Source organism: Genypterus blacodes, unplaced genomic scaffold, assembly GCF_046128005.1.
Source record: "Genypterus blacodes isolate CSIRO-AG114 ecotype Tasmania unplaced genomic scaffold, CSIRO-AGI_Gbla_v1 ptg000133l_1, whole genome shotgun sequence".
NCBI lineage: Eukaryota > Metazoa > Chordata > Actinopteri > Ophidiiformes > Ophidiidae > Genypterus > Genypterus blacodes.
Genome location: NW_027466935.1, coordinates 2,913,320 through 2,933,992, shown reverse-complemented (window position 1 = coordinate 2,933,992; position 20,673 = coordinate 2,913,320). Strand labels below are relative to the sequence as shown.

The following is a 20,673-nucleotide window of genomic DNA, read 5'->3' as shown; positions in this document are numbered from 1 at the left end:
ATGTGAAGGAGAGGCTTTCTTTCTCTCTCTCGGACCTGCTCGGTGGGGTTTGGCTTGAGAGGGGGAGGAGACAGCGAAAAAGAGGGGAGAGAGGGAGGGAAACTGAAAAATGGGGTGGGACAGAATCCCCCCCGAACGCACACACACACACACATACACACACACCGGGCCTGTACACACGCAAGCACACACCCGCAGAAGATCGCCTGTGTGTGTGCGTGTGCGGCGCGGCGTTCTTCAAAGCCAAGTGGTTTTCATAGACGTCCAATTACACTAAGGGATGACATCTGGGGTAACTGCAGCAGATAAATAAGGTGAGAGGAGAGACAAGATTCAGTCACCTCAGAGAAACTCCAGATAACACACTGCTCAGAGAGAGAGAGAGAGAAAGAGAGAGAGAGAGAGCGAGAGAGAAGAGGGAGGGGGCCACACACAGGAGGAGGAAAGAAGAGAGGCAACACTCCACTCTGGCGCTCAGACTCCGAGAGGCAAGGACAGAGGAGAGATCACTGACAGACACACTCACACACACACACACACGAGAGAGAGAGAGAGAGGGAAGAAAGACGAGAGCTCTCAGGCTCAGTTACGCACACACACACACACACACACACCAGTAACTTCAAACCAGCTCTGACAAAACAAGAGAGAGAAATAGAGAGAGAGGAGAGAAGAAGAAGAAGAGGAAGAATAGACGGGAAGAAAGTTGGGATTGTGTGACTCTTTTTTGTGGCTCGCCCTCTGTGGATTTCCCTGGACGTTTGTGTCAATTCTTCTTTTTTGTCCTTTTTTTTTCTCCACACACGCACTGTTTTTATTTATTCATTTTCTCGCTGGCATCTTCTCTCCAGACCTCCACTGCCCTCCACCTCTCCGCACGGCAGCAGATACACACTCCTGATGTTCTGGGACATTTAAGAGTTTAGCGCCTGAACTTGAGCGGTCAGATATTTCGTGTCACGCCTTCTAACGCTGGACGTGGACATCTTTGCAGCGACGGGCCAGACGCACGCACGCCTACGCCGGACACTTTGGTGAGGTGTTGATCTGCGGGTGAGGAGCGACTGTAGGTGGGAGGAGAGGGGGCCAGGGGTCTCTGAGGCGAGGGCCCCCCCCATTGGTTGTTTTCCGTGGCAAAGTCATCTGAGTTATGGATGTTGACACATTCCTGTGGCGCCCCGCTGAGGAATAAACACCACCGGGGTTTGACGGGAGACCGAACCCACCGCCACCGTCATCATCATCATCATCATCATCACCAGCAGGGGACCAGGAGAGCCGCTCATCCAGCACAGAGGCAAAGACGTTTCCTGTCCATCTGCCACCGCAAATCCTGAACTGATCGCCACGTCCTGCAGCGTCCCCAGATTGTCCCTGTGAGGTTGTGTGTCTCCGGCCAGAGGAGACGGACGGTGAGTTAGAGGGGGTCTCTCCCGCTCTCGTTCCCTCTCCCTGCACCCAGCTCAGCATGCCCCAGCCCCTGAGCACCTCCACAGCTCTCCCAGCTCCACTACCATGTGTAGATGGACAGTGACACAAGGTGCACCGGTCGCCTGGTTCTCCTCCTGCCCCTGCTGCAGACCTCCATCACTCCTCTTCTCCCTCACCTTCCTCCTGCTGCTGCTGCTGCTGCTAGGACCCGCGCCGCCCGCCGCGTCCTCGCCCCTGCCGAACCCAGAGAAGGACCGCCATGCGCCGCGGGGAGGGACAACTCCTCAGTTCTTCATCTCGCACCCGTCGCCGCAGCCGCAGCCACCGCCGCTGCCACCGCCGCTGCCCTCCTCCTCACCTCCGCCGCTGCAGGCGTCCTCCGCCAGGCTGCCAAGGTCCACCAACGTGTCCTTGTCCTCGGCCACAGTGGTCGGGCGCCATGTGCGGAGCAGCTATAACCACCTGCAGGGAGACGTGCGCAGGAGGAAACTGTTCTCCTACCAGAAATTCTTCCTGCGCATTGACAAGAAAGGAAAAGTTAATGGCACCAAAAGTGAGGACGACCCGTACAGTAAGTCTGAGTATTTACTTTATGTAACCAATAGCAACACAACGTAGCTTCTAATGCTTGCGCGTGCACACTATTTTACGGCGTTATCACGTCTTGTCAAATGATACACACCGCCGACCACGTGAGGCTGGCGTGTCCCTCTGTAGAGCGTTTACTTTGATTCACCTCCCTGGGTGCATTGAGACAGACAGGTGAGCGAGCAGCAGAACTCAACGTGTGTGTGTGTCTGTGTGAGGAGGAGAGAGAGAAAGGGCAAAAGGATCAGCTGGAACCCATTAGAGTTTTCCCAGAGAAAGTCCCTCTTTGATGAAATATATGAAACACAAACTATGGACTTATTCCTCTTTGTTGCTGCAGCTATAAAGACAGTGTGAGTGTCTCAAATATGAAATCTGATTTGAACTTTTATTTATCCTATCACTTCTAACACATCTCAGTCTTACTTCCCTGTGCCATGTTGTGTAGTTAAGTAATATTTTATTTACACAATTCATTCAGCGACATTTAAACAGTCACACTGTAGCACCCCGAGGTGCCTCAGTGTGGCTCCCTAGAAGCCAAAAGCAGCCTCCGTGTAACAGCAGTTGCTTTGAAGACTCTCTAAGGCTCCTAATTGATATTTATGAGCGACCCATACGAGGAAATCTGCTCTTAAAAATCTGTAATCCTTATCTTTATCTTTTGGTGAAACACATCTGGAGGTTTCCCAGCCACAGAGGTGCATTGCTCAAGGGCACGCTGACAGAGAGCAGAGCATCTCTCCCACGCTTACCTGATGCGATTCTCTCTGACAGCTCACCAAACTGGACGTGACGGACGACCTCTTAAACATTGCATACACTATGTGTGTGTGTGTCTGTGCTTGCGTGCAGCGGTGGTAATATTATTAAAATTGAACGTCATCAGTCACACCTACATACACGTCATAGGTTTGTAGCTTTCGCATCTGTCTGTGGGTCTGTGGTGTTGTACAGCCCTCCCCCGCTGAGAGCACACACACACACACTCACACACACACACACACACAGAGACATGCGCACACGAACCCACATACACGTTTGAGCACATAGAGGCCAGTCTTGCACATGGCCTCCATATGGCAAAGCCCACTTTTATTAGGGCCAGTGTGTGTGTGTGTGTGTGTGTGTGTGTGTGTGTGTGTGTGGGGGTGTGGGGGTGTGTGTGTGTGTGCGCGCATGCGCGCGCGCGTGTGTGTGAACATGTGTTTGTGTGTGAACGTGTGTGTGTGCCACTCAGACACCAAGGCTCTGCCAGACATGGCTGAAGGAATTTCAATTAGCATCTCTTCCTCCCTCCCCTCGCCTGCAGTCCTGATACACACACGCGCATACACACACACACACATTAAGTGCTCGATCATTAGGGTGCAACGTGTCAGCGGGCATCAGGTCGTGGCATTAAGGTCACAGTCCATCAGTTTGAACGGACACTCTGTCCACTTGACGGAGGAACTTCTTAAGGTTTTGGCGTTGTTGTGAGCCAGATTAGAGTCTTGGCGCCGTTTTAACCCTCGTCTACCTGCTAGCAAGTGCAGATGTTAAACATGTTTCAGATTAAATTATGGCGGGCGGAGGAAAGGATGGAAATCTGTTGATAAACAGGAGAGATTTGGCTGCTCGTACTGAGCCCCGGGTCAAACAGAAACGATGCCTGTGTGGCTGTGTGTGTGTGTGTGTGTGTGTGTGTGTGTGTGTGTGTGTGTGTGTGTGTGTGTGTGTGTGTGTGTGTGTATGTGTATGTGTATGGTGTGTGTGTGTGTCTGCAGTTGCACTCTCATATGCATTTGCTTAGCCTCTGCTAATGTGTGCATGTTTGCACTGTGGGATCTGCCTGTATAGACACGTGCATGCCTCTGTATGTAAATGCTAATGCTAATGCTAACGGCTGCCTCCAGTTATTTGGCATGCGGTCTAAATTGGCACAAAATCTCTCTCTCTCTATGCTTACGTGTGTGTTGTTTTAAAATGGCTTCAAAGCTATACAAAGACTTTACAGCCAATTGCTTCTTGCAGCAACATTCCATTATTCCAGTCAGGTTTCACCTCTGAAATGACTTAAATGACTCATTGGACTGTTTACATGCATTGAATACTCTGCTACCAAATGAATACTTGTGAATGTACTGGGTTGCCCTCCACACTCGGCCTTGCAGTCTGGTAATGTTCAGAAGGTCAGATGGAGTCATTAGGTGGTGTCAGAGTTGATGGAGCTGAAGGTCCTGCTCGGCTCCTCCACAGCTCAGCCTTTCTAATCATCTTGTCAAAGTTCAGGGCAGTACATCATTCAGGGGTGAGAGGGCCCTCGGTGTGTGTGTGTGTGTGTTTGTGTGTGTATGTGTGATCATTGCCCATCTATCTCCTCTGCCTCTCCTGGTGCTAACTCCCGCCGCACATGCAATCTTAGCATTGATCTCTGGGCCGTTGTTGCCGTAGCAGCACCGGTCTCGCTCGGACCGTGTTGTCCTTGGCTTGTCATATCTGGTTTACAAATAAACGAATAAAGCAACGTAACAAATGGACATGTGTTTGCAGTTTGACCGTGGACTTTGCGGTGGCGTGTGGCTCAATTAGCATCGAACGGTGCCAACGCGACTACAGCCGGAGCTTTGATTCCCTTAGCGTTGGCCACCCAGACCGTCAAAGCCGCCACACACACATACATACTGTGTGTGTGTGTTATGTGAACATGGATCACGCCAAGGCGCGTTACCAACGTGAACAAAAGCTAACGCATCTCAAATTTATGGATCCGCGAGACATTACTCTGACATACGACCTGTAATCTCCATGTGCTAGCTAATTATACAGGTCGACCCCCCCGCAACCCCACGTCCCTCTTTGGGTTTGACCTTTACCTCTTGACCCCCGAGTCAGGAAGCTTTGTAAACGCAAAGGTCACGGTGACGCTTTTGCCTCTTCCTCTATTTTTGCGGCATTACGATCGCATTCTCCCGAGATTCCCGATTCTAAATTTAGATCGGATCCAGCAGAGAGGGGTGGGGGGGAGTTTAAACGTGTTCTGGATCAACTCCCCTCGACGGCTCTTCTTCTTCTCCTTCTGTACTCCCGATCGCTCCTCTGACTCAGCAGTTACGGCGCGCTGCAGGAATGCAACACGTTCTTTCTCTTCCTGGATGTTGCTTGTTTAATGCCTCTTACTTCTTCTTCTCTCTCACTGTCTCTCTCTCTCTCTCTCTCTCTCTCTGTTCTTCCCGGCGTTGAGGGTTCTCGTGGGAAAAGGTAACAGTGTGGCCCATAAAGAAGAGTTATGAGGAGGCGCTGGATGCTGCCACGGGGGGGGGGGCGTTGCCTCTCATTCAAAGTTACCCTGACATCTTCACTGACTCTCCCTCCCAGCCGCCGCAAATCAAAATGCCCCAGCAGACGACGCTTGACCAAATACCTGCGGACCATCATTTAATCCTCCTTAAGCCGCAACGGACAAGCTTGACATCAACAATTACGCTGGGGCTGCACTTTGAGGGGAAAAAACAAACATAAAATAAACACATCCTCCCCTCCTGTCTCTGCTCCATGTGACCTCCCCTCTAAACACACGCCGCGTCACGATTCCCTCTCTCAGCCTCCGGATTGGCCGGAAAGCGACCTAACCGATTGCGGATTGCGCAATCCAGCTCCCGGGTGGAATTCACAGAAAAAAAAACAGGATTTTTCCATTTCATGCGTCGCCTAAACTGGAATTTAACCTCACATAGTATGAAAGCTATCTGCGGTGATAGCAGTCGTATTTTACTGTAACTGCTCTCAAAACATTACAGGAGGAAGCAAACCAAGTCAAACTGTTGATAACAAGATGTAAACACGTCGAGAATGAATCTTACCTATCCCACAGGCTGTCATTACATAACCCAAGATCTCTGTGCGGGCCAAGATCGATAAAACGGGACTGTGCTTACACGTGCAGGTTTAAACAACGTGAAAACAGATGTGGTCCGAGGAGGAAGTGTTCCTTAATTCACCTGCGTTTAGGGGTGACGGGAATCCAACCGGAGGTGTTTCACCCTGAATTCTCCGGCGTTGGCTCGACTGCAGCAGTTTGGTTTGGAGTCTGTGTGTGTGTTTCTATATGATGACAGTATAGCTTCATTGGTATGCATGTAAAATGAGATTCTATAGGAGTGAAGTATTATAGTTAACAAATGTTCGGTATTGCCTGATCAGATGTACCATAAGCAAAAACATTCTTGCTTCTTCTGCAGACCATCTCTCTCTCGCTCTCGCTCTCTCTCACTCTCTCTCAAACACACACACACACACACACACACACACACACACCAAGGGGCCGAGCGTGAAGGTCCAGGGGTCCAGATGTACGAGTCCCCTTTGACCCCATTACTTGGGTGTACACAGGGTTCACTTACGGAGCAGTGTGTGTGTGTGTGTGTGTGTGTTCATGCTTCGGATGTGTCAGGAATGTTGATGAGGGCAGGGAGAGAGAGAGAGAGAGAGAGAGAGAGAGAGAGAGTGAGTGAGCACTGCTGACTTAACAAAACCGACACAACAGCCATTCTTCTTCTTTTTTTCGAGCTATTTCTTCATTGTTCTATGGACGATGACAGAAACTGAGCAGCCGCCAGTTTTTCTGTTGTTGTTTTGCATATTCGCTGTCGCCGCCACTAGATGTTCGCCCGTCGCGTCACGTCACTCTCCTGTCTGTCAATGCGTCGCAGGCTGGTATCGGCGCCAAGATTCTGTCTGCGCCAGCGATGCCATACACGCCAGCAGGCCAGCACACACGCACGCACACACACACAAGAAAATGGCTCCAGACATCAAGCCAAGTCGATCCACAGGAAAGAACAGAGCGCCGATCTCAATACCACCGCCGTCTGTCCATCTGTTTATCATCAGGATTTATCGAAACTTCATGAAGCGAATTTCATCCAACTTGGTGGGCAGGTTGGACAAGATGCAGGAGAGAAGCCATAAAATGTTGGTGCTGCTTGGCCTGATGGTGGCGCTGTAATATGTCAGAGTCAGAGTACAAACTGAAGCTGATGTTTTAACATAACATGAAACAAGTTTGGACAAGATGGTGAAAAAAGGGTTATAATTCACATTGGCAAAACAAACATTCTGTAGATTCATCACACTGGCTGGTCTGTGTGTGTGTGTGTGTGTGTGTGTGTGTGTGTGTGTGTGTGTGTGTGTGTGTGTGTGTGTGTGTCTGTTTTCAGTAAGTACAACCTTTCTGATGCATGGAAACACATAAGGCAGGTGAAAAAAGTTTAAGATAATAGACAGAAGCATTCTTTTGAAAAACCCGGTGATGAAGGGATCTTCTGACTCTTAACCCAATAGTTTCCTATTCGTCGCAGACTTTCTCTCTTTGTGAGTGTGTTGAAAGTGCGCAGACATCCTGATGCTCCCAGTGTCCTTTTGCTATGAGCCTGCATGTATGTGAACACGCTGAATCTGCTGCCAGTAAAGTAGCAGGAGATGGAGTGGAGCATCTGTGACAGATAACATCCAGGTCTGCAGCCTTATACACACCACGTGCCTGCAGAGAACCCCCCTCTCTCTCCAACACACACACACACACACACACACACACACACACACACTGCATGGACCCGAGGCTCTTAATGGAGTCATCAAAGGTAAAGCTGAGGGTCGAGAGAGGCGTCTGGACGGCCTGACCGTTTGAACAGAGCAGCCAGGAATGCCGGCTAATTAGCCCCTGTGTGAGTGTGTATGTGTGTGCGTGCGTTTTTATTGTCTACATGCATGTGAGAAAGAAAAAGAAAGAAAGGTGTGTGAGAGTGTGAGAGCTGTATCTGCACCATATTTGTAGTGTAAAGTGACAGGAGTTCCCGATGCCAAAAGCTGAAACCACAACAGTTCAGGCAGAAGAAAAATGTGTGAAATGCAGACGAGCGTCACTTCTTTCCCGCCGCGTCGGGCCCGGCGAAATGTTTTGACAGGAACTGGCAGCTTCAGCACTTCCTCGTGTTACAAAGTCACTGGCAAGTTGCAGAAAATCACAACATCTCCGGTGGTTGTGCTTCTTTTATTTCCTCCTTCTTCTTCTTCTTCTTCTTCTTCTTCTTCATCGCCATTAAATCACCATTAGCATCTCTGTGACATAACTCACTGCGGCGGTCGAGGCGGCTGAGATGGCGGTCGGTAGAGCGATCTCACAGACCGAGCTCGGGCGTTTGAAGCGGAGGGTTTCTACTCAGGTGATGGGAATAATCTGGATTTGTTTTTCCTTTTCCCGACCTCGACCAGTTTTGGGAAATCACACACAGCTTGAGCGTTGCGGTTTTGGCCTATCTGCGTTTGGCGAGAGAGGTTTTTGACGTGAGTGTTTCTGTCAGGGAAGGAAATCAAACCGCTATGGAGGCACGAATGAGATCGTTCCTACAGTGAGCGGGGGTCAAGCCGAAGAAAAGATCCCGCTAATGGAGAAAATACCCGACAAGGAAACACTTCCACGGAGCGCTCAGGGCACGCCTCTGCCTAATCTGATTTATAACTCGGAAATCTGATCCGTGTTACACATCGCCAAACAAATTTTGAAAACAAATCAGTTGACAATACAGACAAAAAAAATCTATTCATAAAAAAACAAAATATTCCGGCCATGTTGAAAATCAGAAACAGGCCGTCTGTCAAAAGCGGCGGCGGCGGCGCTTTGATGTGGCCGGTTAGCGCAGGATGATACCGTCCATCCACCACATCAGTCCAAACCAATACCTCACCACGTCTCAGAACTCCAAATAGACAGCAGTGGTGCTCCGGCCCGGTATCTCCCCGCCGAGCGAAGCTGCATGCGTGCCCACAACGCCGTGTCTGTTCTCTCAGACTCCACGGAGAGACGGAATATTGGCCAAAAACTGGGAGAAAAAAATAATGCAACGGAAATGGTTTAATCCGGTTTGAACCGCAGGTGGCCCGGGAACGCCGCGGTGGCCAAGACCTGTTTGTTTTCCTCTTTGGATCAAACCTTTGTTTAATGCGTTTCACTCTCTTCTGTCGTCCATATTTAACTGATCGGATATAGCGGATAAGTTTGACTCCGTCGTTTCCATCAAGCCGGTTTTAAGCTCCGTGTCTCTTCTGAATTCATTTAATGCTGCTTTTGTGTCTCGGCCGGTGTCGAGTTTCCCTCTTCCTCAAGTCTTTGGCAGATGCTCGGATGTAAACTCGTGTCACGGCGACTGCGAAACCTTGTCTGTCACTCCGTTGCCGTAGTTTCCAGGATGAAAAACGATCTATTTTGCTCAGACCTCAACAGATGCAAATCAGATATAGGATCTTGACACAAATAGGCCATTTATTGGAGTCGCGAAAATGTACTGTCTTGGAAGTAAATGAAATATTTCACATCTCAAAAGAGAGGAAAAATTTACCGCAGAATTTAACGGAACAACACAGGAAAGTCAGCGGTTAGTCCGATATCTGAGCATTGGTATTTGAATAGAAGAACCAAACCGGGGGGATTCATGTGGGGATTCGTGACACCATGAACTGGTACAGCAGTGACAATATGTGAGTAAACAAAGTGAAAGCTCTCCGCTTTGCAGGCACGCAGGAGACCCACTCGCAGCGAGTCACCGCGTCGAGGTCACCGTGTGAACAACCGCAGTATAATCTTCAAAAAGGCCTCGGATACACAGTGGAAACACTTTCACAACCTCCCTTAACCTTTAGGTTCAGCTGGAGTCTCACTGAGCCTGTTCCTTAAGGCGTGGGTGGGGGGTCAGGCCGGGGTCTGCATGCGCGCGTGTTCCTGTGTGCGTGTGTGTGTGTGTGGTTATTTGTCTTTACAAATATGCTGAATTTCTTGAGTTACATTACAAATTTTTTATGCCCCTAAATTTACCCTGGACTGTAATTTCTAGTAAACTGTATGAATCTCATTGGATTTAACAGCCAATGGCATCAAACCGCATGTTTACATCAGCTAATCAGCACACAGGCCACAATCTTCAAATGCTCACATGTAGGATCATGTCATGATTCTTTATGGAGTTGTGTGTATACTTCTACTTGTGTAACTTGTGTGTTCCCAGAGAAATATATAAGGAAATTGTGATATTAAAACAACATATAACTCTGGCCAAAAGTCATAAAGTAGCAGCGGTATAAAGTAACAAGTGAGGATCAAAGGAAACTTAAGTAGGAACACCACCTGGTTGAGCCGTAAACGTATTAGGACTCAAAAAGTACATGAAGTTGCAGTAAAAGTTGCAAAAGTACTTGTGTGTGCTGTAGCCTTAACGACTTTAGAACACGCTGGGCAAAGTATAGAAGCACAGACGGAGGAAGTGTAACTAGAAGAAGAGTAGAAAGGAGGAGATGTGATGATCTGACCAGAGAGAGAGAAGAAGGAGGGATGAAGGAGAGAGAGTTTGGGGTTGAGCGATGATCTCACCTACTGAGCTAAGGTCAGGAGCCAAGTCTGAGCCGACCACACGGCCAAAGCCATGGCGTCCGCCCAGAAATGTGGATTTAAAGATGAAGAAGAAGACAGCAGACGCACCGCACGTCTGCTTTACTGCGGCAGATCACCATTCACTCGCCTAGTGGTTTTGCCTTAAACTTTGTGTTATGTGCTATGAATGTTTGCCCACACAGGTGTTTGGTTCCATTCCTGAAAAATGCTGATCGGGCGATAAAACCTGTCCATGCCTTTTACATTAAGCGAGCGCTTATTGGTCATAAAAAGGGATTTGGGTTTTGTTTTTTTTCATTCCTCCCTTTCCACTTAATAATTATTTGCAGCTTAAACCAGTAAATGCTTCATAAATTCATAATGAAGATGTTGGGATGCGATCACAGGGACGGAAAAAAGGTTCAAAGGGAGAAGGCATAAAGACGCATTAAGAGGGTCGGATGAGTCGGCAATGGATTGGATGCAGAGAAAACAAAGTGGATTACAGAAAAAAAGGGGTGGTGGTGGTCAGAGTGTGTGGACGTGCTCGCCTGGATCCACACATGCATCCATCGCAGAAACCACAAGTGCAGCTCCATCATGCGTCCGTCCATCTGTCCGTCCTGTGTTTTCCCTCTCGGGCTCCATCATAAACTCTGTTGTTGCAGCTTAAGCCCCTTTTGTTGCAGCCGCGGCCTTTTAACTCACATGCGGGCGGGCGGGTGGGCAGGGAGACAGGCAGGCAGGCAGGCAGACGTGGCCGCTTCTGGTAAACTGGTAGGAGCCATAAAAGAGCCCTGGTGCCACATCAAAGGGCGGGGGAGGGGGGAAGGGTTCAAACAGGTGGACGAGCTTTTAGCGCGGCAAACAGAGACGGAGCTCATTTTGATGGAACGCAGCTCGGAAACGTCAGCTGCGGTGCAGCGAGATGGAACGTTTGGAACTTAAAGGCATCGGTGTTGTGTTGTCTTACAGTGACTACGGTCATTCTGGGTTGTTGTTTTTTTTCCTTTTAATGCGAGCATGTGTGGAATTCTGCTCCTCTTTGTGAATATAACATAACGCAGCCCGTGTGTGTGTGTGTGTGTGTGTGTGTGTGTGTGTGTGTGTGTGTGTGTGTGTGTGTGTGTGTGTGTGTGTGGAACAGACACACGGAGAGATATTTCAGTTTTAACGACCCCTTATTGACCAAATAAGTGAAGAATGGGGGTGGATCAATGCCAGCCTCTCTCAGCTGTCTTGCATAAAACGAAAACAAAGAAAACTAATAAAATGAAAATGAAAGCCACTCCCAGACACAACATCAAGTTAGACTTTAAGCCAACGTTTTCACAACACAAAATGGTCTCTCGGTGCTCCAGAGAGGCCTCGCTAATCGAATTATAACGCCGCTATCCCGCCACAAACTCACTCCCCCTCTTTACTGATGAAGTGTAGCAGAACAGTAGGAACTCAAAGGAGTTCAACACACAACAAAGCAGGAGAAACAGTCGCTTGACCACTCCAGACACTCGCTCTCAGCACTCCCAGCATGCACCAGAGAGAGAGAGAGAAGGAGGCAGAGAGAGAGGGACTTACTGGTCATTCACGTGTCCTGCTCCAAAACATCTGTACGCAGCAGGCCAGCAAACCGCCGCATCAGAAGACATCCGTCATGCACACTTAAGTGATTTTGGTCCGACATGCACAAGATTACAACCGATTCCGCAGATTGTAAACCAATGGAGCGTTTATAATCTGGAGTGAAACGACATAATCACAGCATGGAGGTCGGCGTCAATTCGTGCAGAGCCGATCAATCCAAGTATGGTTGATATAGATGAGGGAAATCCATTTAGTGCCATAATCTAGATTAGAATCAACATTTTTACATACATGTAAACATATAAAGATGAAGGCGCAACACTATGACACAACAACTAAATAAAACGTATGATAGAGTTCCACTCATAATGGACGCACTGCTTTTGTGGTAAGTGTAAATTGTTAAATGTTAACATCTCAACATAAAGACGTTCACAAGGAGGATTTACAGCCGTAAAGCCGAGCTGTTAGTGGGACGGACGCCTCCAACAGAGCAGCCGGGCCTCTTAAGTTCTCTCTGCCAGTCTCTGTGTCTCTTGTCCACCATAAAATCACACCGGGGCTGCAAACGTCCGTCTGGGGATGAGAGGGACGGGCAGAGAGCAGGGAGAGGACACGACCAGAAGACATTTGTATGAGATTAGAGGCGTAGAACACAAAGTGAGAGGCGTTTGCTTGATCTTTAACCCTTTAACCCTCTCGCATTTCTTTCTTCTTGCATCTCTTGCTCAGTGTGGACAGACATCACACAAAACAACGTCACACACAGGAAGTGAGACAAAGCTGTGTTTATCGTAGGTTAGATTTAGAGTATTAATACGTAAAATAACAAGCAGCAAGTAATTTGTCTAGAAAATCACGTAGCAAATTGTCAGAAAAAGTAGCCGAGTCATGGTTATAATATTACTGAACTGTTGTGGCTCAAATTATGGTCAAAACAGTCAAAGTTGGCTCTGCTAGTGGTTCTCTGTCTCTGAATAAATCATACAAAATATATTCATGTCCCTTTGAGGGGAGGAAGGCCACATTATAACTTTGTTGGTGGCAAATTCTGTTGTGGTTTTGAGCTCTGCAGCCAATACTCTATGTCAGTCACTCGTAGCAGTAAATTATCTGATACACAGCAAACACTTACGCTCTATGAAAACTCTGACTAATTCGTCCTTAATGTCATTGAGGCGCGTGCATGACATAATCAGAAGGATTCACAGTGAGTCCATGTTTACATGCCCGAATAAAATGGATTTACACTGGCATCGTCTCGTTCTGTTATTCGGATACTTCATACTTCAATTTGTGCCGAATTTCAATCGAATTACAGTGAAAGCAAATCGATTTATTGCCCTAATCGCAGTATAATTGAGGTTTTATTGTGCCTGTGTACTTGGCCGCACTCTCCCCCCGCGTCTCGCTCCATCCTTCCTACTGCTTCTTGCAGCCGAGCTCCTCTCCCCCCTGCCACCCCCCCACCCCCATCAAGCCCCTTCCGAGCTAATCCTCTCCTAACCCCTGATAGTTTTATGGCTTGGTGTAATTGACTATAAGGATGAGAGAAGAAAGGGGCCGGCCACCGCAGCTTAAACCCGTAATTGGTTCAGGCTTGGAAACCGATACGGACGCCTGACCCCTTGCCAGTGGTGGTGGTGGTGGCGGCGGCGGCGGCGGCGGCGGCGGCCAGCGAGCTCCTCCGGCTCTCCTCCTCCGTTCCTTGTCTGCGTGCCCGCCCGAGCTCCCCTGGTCAGAAAAGCAAACAAGGAGCGGAGAAATGTTTTTTCCTGGCTTACACCTCGGTCCCAGGGCACGCGGCCCACAAACTCACAGGCAAACGAGCAGGGGGCAAGAGGCCGCTCTGAGGTCTTACTGTGTGTGTGTGTGTGTGTATGCGTGAGGGAGAGAGGGCTTCCATTATGAGGAATTAGCCATGATTCCTGTTCCGCCAGTTTGAGATTTTCCTGATCAACGTTTCACAAAAATTCCACATCTGTAAGGTCATCGTTTTGATGTACAATTATTTGCAATTTTCCAATTCCTATTGCGACACAAACAAAAGAAAGCACGTTGTACCTGAATGCAGCATCTTTACATCGGTTTGCCTGTTCATCATGTCCACCTCTGTCTCTCTTGCACCAGGTATTTTGGAGATCAAGTCGGTGGACGTGGGAGTGGTGGCCATCAGGGGCCTCAGCAGTAACTACTACCTGGCCATCAGCAAGAAGGGGGAGCTGTACGGAGCGGTGAGTGACCTATACATCCATCCAGCCTGTGCATGCCTCCTCACATTCTATGGAATTCTGCAGGGGCGGTTGCGTGCTGATGCTGATGATGGTGTGGTTTCATCCATGTAATCCCCCTGCTCTCCCCTGACCTGCAAAGGGATACGCTGGCTCCGTGTAAACCAGCGACTCTGTCACTTTGACTCGTCTTGAAAGACTTTTTTTTGATTAAAACAATGGACAAGGCAAAGCCGGTCCCTCTCTTCCAGAAATAGGAACCACAGTTAGTCAATGTGAGCTCTCCCCTTTGCTATCTACCTCTCTTCTGCGCTCCATTCAGAAACAGGAAACACAATCCTTCAGTTTCTCTATTCTGCTCCGGTCCCTCTGGGGAGCGCAGCCCTCGTTTCATCTGTTTTCTCTCTCTCTCTCTCTCTCTCTCTCTCTCTCTCTCCCCCTCTGTCGCCGCTTCGCCCCCCTCCCCCCTCCCCTTCCCCTCCTTTGCTGACTTTGAAAGCCCCAAAAAACTTTCAGCGTGTCTCTCCAGAGCCACGCCACAGATGAAATGACACACGGCAGTGAAAAAGAAAGGAGGAGAGAGGGAGAGAAAGAAAGAGGCATTCTGTTGCATGGCCTGAAACTGAATTCCCATGACGTCTTCTGCTCGGTGCAACACAAGCCGTAGTAACACAGCAGTGAAGGGCGGCGATTCAGTTACACTTGATGGGTTTACACAGTGACTTCTTTATCCAGCAGTAATCAAATGAAATCATTGTTTCATTATGTTGCCAGATTGAAACGTGCAAGACACATAACAGAAGATGATTGGCTTTGGTTTCTTTTAGTATGATTCAATTTGTAATTTGTTATTTTGGTGTTACTTCATCATTATCTCCATTAAATAAGGATATTTTTCAGATGCTCTTTGGTGTCTAGCTAAGTCTGCTCCGTGTCGGTCACTGGCTCAAATGTTAATGATATTTGTGCCGCCCTGCCCCCCCACTCCAGCTCAGAACTTTATTTCATTACCATAATTTCATGTCATTCTATCCATTTTCCCGCATGATTTTAATTGAAACCCAGCCAGCGCACACACTGTTTGGTCCTACTGAGGCCGGCGCTGGTTAAAAAGCTGCACAGTGTCTGTAAAATATTTTCATTTTGCTTTGGGAACATTCAGTTTTACTTCTGGAACCAATTTGAACAGCTGTGGCCAGAGAGCGAGGGAGAGAGAGAGAGAGAGAGAGAGAGAGAGAGAGAGAGAGAGAGGGGGGGGAGAGCGGCGCACACACACATAGAAAGAAAGAGAGAGAGAGATTGTGTATTTCAGTGTGCGCACATATGTATGTGTGCATTTGCGGAATGTACATATTTGCTTGTGAATATCAACTGCATCCAGTTAACTTACTGGTTAAGTGACATTCGCCTAAAGCACAAGAGCAGCTTCCAGTAAACTGACAAGTGTGACTCCCTCAGATCATTCCTTCTTTTTACCAGTGGGTGGTCACTGTGGGAATTGAACCCACAATGGTGCTGTCACGACGGTCTCTTCTGGCACTGATCCCCAACCTGTGAAACGTCACATGTCATCCCGACACAAAGGAACTTCCCCAGCAATCGCAATTTCACGTCAGGTTTTCACAATCGGCCCTGATTACGTTGGGGATTCTGAACAGATCCGTGAGCGCTTGTTGACTGTTTGTTGATCAATGTTGTCACAAGAAGTAAGATATCAAAAGTATTTTTTGGTTTGCTGAAGCCAAGTGAAGCCCAAGAGCACAGCTATAGCCGTAATGAGAGCGATGATAACCACAGCAGCAGCAGCAGCAGCTACATCACTGCAGTGTTTGATCTCTGCACAGATTCATGCAGAACTCACTGACTCACTGCTGATTGTCCATAAAAACAGATACAAATCTCATTGCTTATCAAGGAGTTAAGCAACAAACTGACTGGGGTGGGCGTGTGCTTATGAAAACTATAATGATGGTAATAAAAATGTGAAGGAGAGAACAAGTTGCCCAAGTCCACTCTTGGCCCTATTAAAGGGATAACCGGCATCACTTTGGTTTATTAATAGCGTCATTTCTTATTTGATCCTAACTGATGTTGCTAAGTGGGATCAGTTTGTCCTCTTTAGTTCCTGTTTCCCATGTGTAATGTCTCACTCTGTCTCCTCCCTCGCAGAGGGACTACGGTCCGGACTGCCGTCTGATCGAACGCATAGAGGAGAACAAGTACAACACGTACGCGTCGGCCGAGTGGCGCAACAGGAAGAAGCACATGTTTGTGGGACTCAACGCCAACGGTAAACCAATGAAAGGGAAGAAGACGCGCAGGAAAAATACAGCCAGTCACTTCCTGCCCATTGTGGTCCAGCCGCGATGATGGGACATATTGGCCATGGTAAAGATGGTCAGGGGTTTAGGGTTCCACCGTGCGTTCAGACGTGTTGGGAGTAAGAGTGGCGCCTGCGACGGACAGATCTGACCCAGAAAGATTTCATGCACTGAGGAGAAAAGAACTTCAAAGAAGACAAAAGAAGACACAGGAGTTCATGCTACAAAGACGTCTCTATTTTTTAAAGAAAGGCACTATTATGTTAAAGAGAAGACAAACATGATAGGAAAAATGACAATGTATATTTTATTTTCTATTTTAAATTATAAAGTACATTGGCACAACAGAAAATATGTAAAGAAAGTAATTCTGTGCCAAAGTTTGATTCTATATGAGGTGTTGAGAGAGATGGGGAATCCAGTGAAGGACACTGATTCAGAATGTCCCCAACAGACATTTATGGGTGAGGACTGTCTGACTTGTAAATGTGTGTGATCTGTGGACGTTATTTATGCAAAAGTAACTCCTCTGGGTTATTTATACTGAACTCACTCCTACGAGGGGGCAAGGACGGACACGTTTCTGCAATGGTGTCCGTATGAAGCTCTCGACTGCTCTCGAAGAAAGAGAGGAGGAGAGGAAGGATGACACGTGACGGGATTAGAGGTGGAAGTATTGATAGGAAGTGCCCAGATAGGAATTATGGGAAATCAGAAGGATTTTACGCAAGAACGCACCAACACAAAAGCAAGTCTAACACTATCATTATTTATTTTGTGTAATATTTAACAAAAAAGAACAAAAACATTTAAAAGACAAAATCTTGTCTTTTGTACCATTTATTCCTTTCTTTTAAGATATTAATCATTTAAACATAAATAAATATAATTAAATAATAACTTTAACTTGTTTGACTGACTGAATTCTTTTCAGATCTTTCAGAATTTGGTGAATTTTTTTGTTCCACTGTAAATAAGCAGGACAGAGACAGAAAGAAATGCACACGTAAAGAAATATATACAATAATATATAGAATATACATCAATGAATATAATGAATACATGAAATCTTGGCAGTTGACTCAGGTAATTGTTTTAAAGTTTATGACCAAGATGACTCTGTCAAATGTGGGATGCAGATTAACAAAACTTCAATCAATCAATCTATGAATTGAACAAATTGTAATGATTATGGCATTTACTGCAAGCCAGAGACATTTGATTGATGGAGAAACTGTATCAATGATTACGATCCGGAATCAAATCAAATCAAATATAAAGTAGAGATAAGGTTAATATTTTTTTAATCAATAATGTATTTTGTATATGTTTTTTGATAATTATAAAATATATTCTAAACACATTTATGGTATTTTTCATGTTTTTTATATAATATTCATACATTTACTTTGTCCTGTTAACGTTGATTATTTTGATCACACAGACACACATTTTACTGAGAAAAGTCATTTTAGGTAACAAGCTGGATACACACGGCGTAAACATTACTGCCTCTACACTGCAGGGACCTGAAGTAATAACACAAACCATTCAAACAAATTGGCAGCTCCATAAATCATCCTAATCCTCACAATCCAGTAAACAGGTCATGTGAGCGATGAGAAGTAATGCGGCGGATTACTTTAAAAAACCGAGAGGCGAATCAGTGAATCTGTGAGTGATTAGATTTTGACAGACGTCCTGCAAACGAACCTGGCGGAGGAGTTCAGGGCTTTTCAATGCTTCTCCCTTACAAGAACACATGGCAAGCATGGCTTCCTGGAGGATAAACACTGTCTTTTATGTGATAACAACAAAGACAAAACAGGTTTCAGCAATGGGCCTACACACACACACACACACACACACACACACACACACACACACACACACACACACACACACACAAACACACACACAGGCAGTTGCACTGTGGGGCGACTGGGTAAGGAGGTGTGTGCATCAGTGTGGTCTAGCAGCTGGGAAAAGCCTCCTCCTTGACCTTACTTGTCTGAAACCTGTTGCTGTGCCCCCCGAGACAGACACACACATGGAGCCGGGCATATGGTATAACGTAAATATCACTCCCTTGTTTATCACCTGATTCTAATTAACTATGATGTCATGTTTTCTTTATTCTCTCTCTCGTTCCCTCTTTTTTCTCTTAAAATCCTTCTCTGGTGTTGTTGCTGTCTGGTTCCTGTGATTTTTCTCTGTCTTGTTTTTTTCGCCTTCGTCCGCACACGTCTGTTTTTCAGACTTTTGCTTCTTTTCTTTAAAGTTTGGATGATTTATGTAATTAGTGGAATAATGCCTGGAGTGAGGTTATCACACAAAAGCATGCACATACACACACACACACACACACACTCTCTGTCTTAGCTGTAGTGGAAGAAAATCCCTAGTATTGTTCTTCTTACCCTAATAGTTAAAAGGTAAAACTTAGAAACAAACTTTGACCCGACAACAACAACATCTTGTGATTCATGATGCATTTAAAGGAGGAATCAGCATGTGAAAAAAACAACTAATTCAGGGAAACTGACCTCTATGACATCACAAGAGTCATTTCCCTGTTCCTGCTTTAGGCCTCTGCAAGCAATTGGTCGCGTTGAATTTGCCCCAAAGGCCTCTGTGTGAACTTCATTCATTTGCGTAACAGGGATCCGCAAAACCCGTAAACTGGATTCGATGTCAAATTGGTGGAATTCCCTTTAAAGACTTAATCTGCAAAGTAAAGGCCACGAGCGAAAAGTGTCTTTGTCTTTGTAATCTCAACACGATTCATCAAATAAACGGTGGGAACGGCACAAACTTTGAGGAGAAGGGAGGGGAGGGGGAGCTGACAGTAATTAGCGGGTAGTACGTAAACATGTAGGACAAATGGAGACAATTAAGTCAATTAAGGCATTCTACAAATATGACAAATTGCACAGCGATTGAGTAAAAGTACTTAGTTACTTTCCACTCCTGTGTCTCTTGGCTGGAGTGGTTGTAATTTGTTCATTCAACCCAATACTTTCATCTCTCTGTGTGTGTGTTTGTGTGTGTGTGTGTTCACTTCCGAGCATGATGGAATCCACCTCCGTCGGTCCCTGCGTTGTGTTTATTACACACAAAAAAAAAGCTCCTAGCTCCTCTTTTGTGCTCCGGAATCCTCCGTGTGTAACAGTCATGTCAAAACGTGAGTAAGTATGATGCATCAGAGGGAGATTCAGATTTCCTTTCATCCTCCCGGGGCATCGAGTCCTTTGTTTATATGATTACTTGGGTGTTCTGTAAACGACATATCAAGTACAATTACTTTGAAATGTGTTCAAGACACTGATCCCCCCCCCCCTTCCATTCCGCCCCCCTCGTCTTTTCCCTCCCTCATAAAGTTCAAGGGCTGGAATTCCTCAGCCCGGGAACCCTTTATTATTTAGTGGTACGGCTTTAGAAATCTACATATGTAAGCTTAAAGGAAACACAGGAATTTGGATTTAAAATTTGTCGAAACGGAGATGTGAGACAAATTTGCACATCCGTCCACGGAACTTGGACTCAGCCCTTCAAACGACAGCGTATCATGTAAAAACTCTGAGAATAGTGTTTTTATTGCAACTTTAACATGACTTAATGTGGTCTCGCCTTCAGCCATAATGCATAACAAGGCCAGACTTTAAAAGCCGGGGCCATTTATTCAAGACAGATGTTTCACACTGATTATCAACCCCAGTGACATCTGAGTTAGTGTGTTCAGAGGCACTGAGCCACGCATCATTTCTCCCATTTCTCCAGCACCTAGAACATGTTCCCAAAAACTGTTTGCCAATGTCATTTTTTCGTGTTGTGCTTGGGTATGTTTGGTTAGTGTTTGGTTTGTTGAGGCATGTGGTGAGGCTCAGTATGCGGTTTCTGTTTTGACTACATCGGGATCTATCGGACCTGTGTCGGACCTCAAATGAAACGTACACCGTCGGCTTCACACGTTCACAGCTCCTCTGTTTGCTCAGAGAGACTTGTGGCCGTGCGACCCGACCGCAGCAGCAGCTGTGAATATTTTACATCCTGGGGAGAGAGAGAGAGAGAGAGAGAGAGAGAGAGAGAGAGAGAGAGAGAGAGAGAGAGAGAG

General features: G+C 46.8%; 2 protein-coding genes across 2 annotated transcripts in view; one reads left to right on the top strand and one right to left on the bottom strand.

Annotated features, from left to right (window-relative positions):
• nnt (nicotinamide nucleotide transhydrogenase) overlaps positions 1 to 20,673 on the bottom strand; it is a 264,273-nt gene that overhangs the window by 180,725 nt on the left and 62,875 nt on the right. The window lies entirely within an intron of this gene.
• fgf10a (fibroblast growth factor 10a) lies at positions 353 to 17,915 on the top strand. Its single transcript, XM_076164134.1, has 3 exons — positions 353 to 2,002; positions 14,138 to 14,241; positions 16,408 to 17,915. The coding sequence occupies exons 1-3, from the start codon at positions 1,516 to 1,518 to the stop codon at positions 16,606 to 16,608; spliced, it is 792 nt and encodes a 263-aa protein (XP_076020249.1). The 5' UTR covers positions 353 to 1,515; the 3' UTR covers positions 16,609 to 17,915.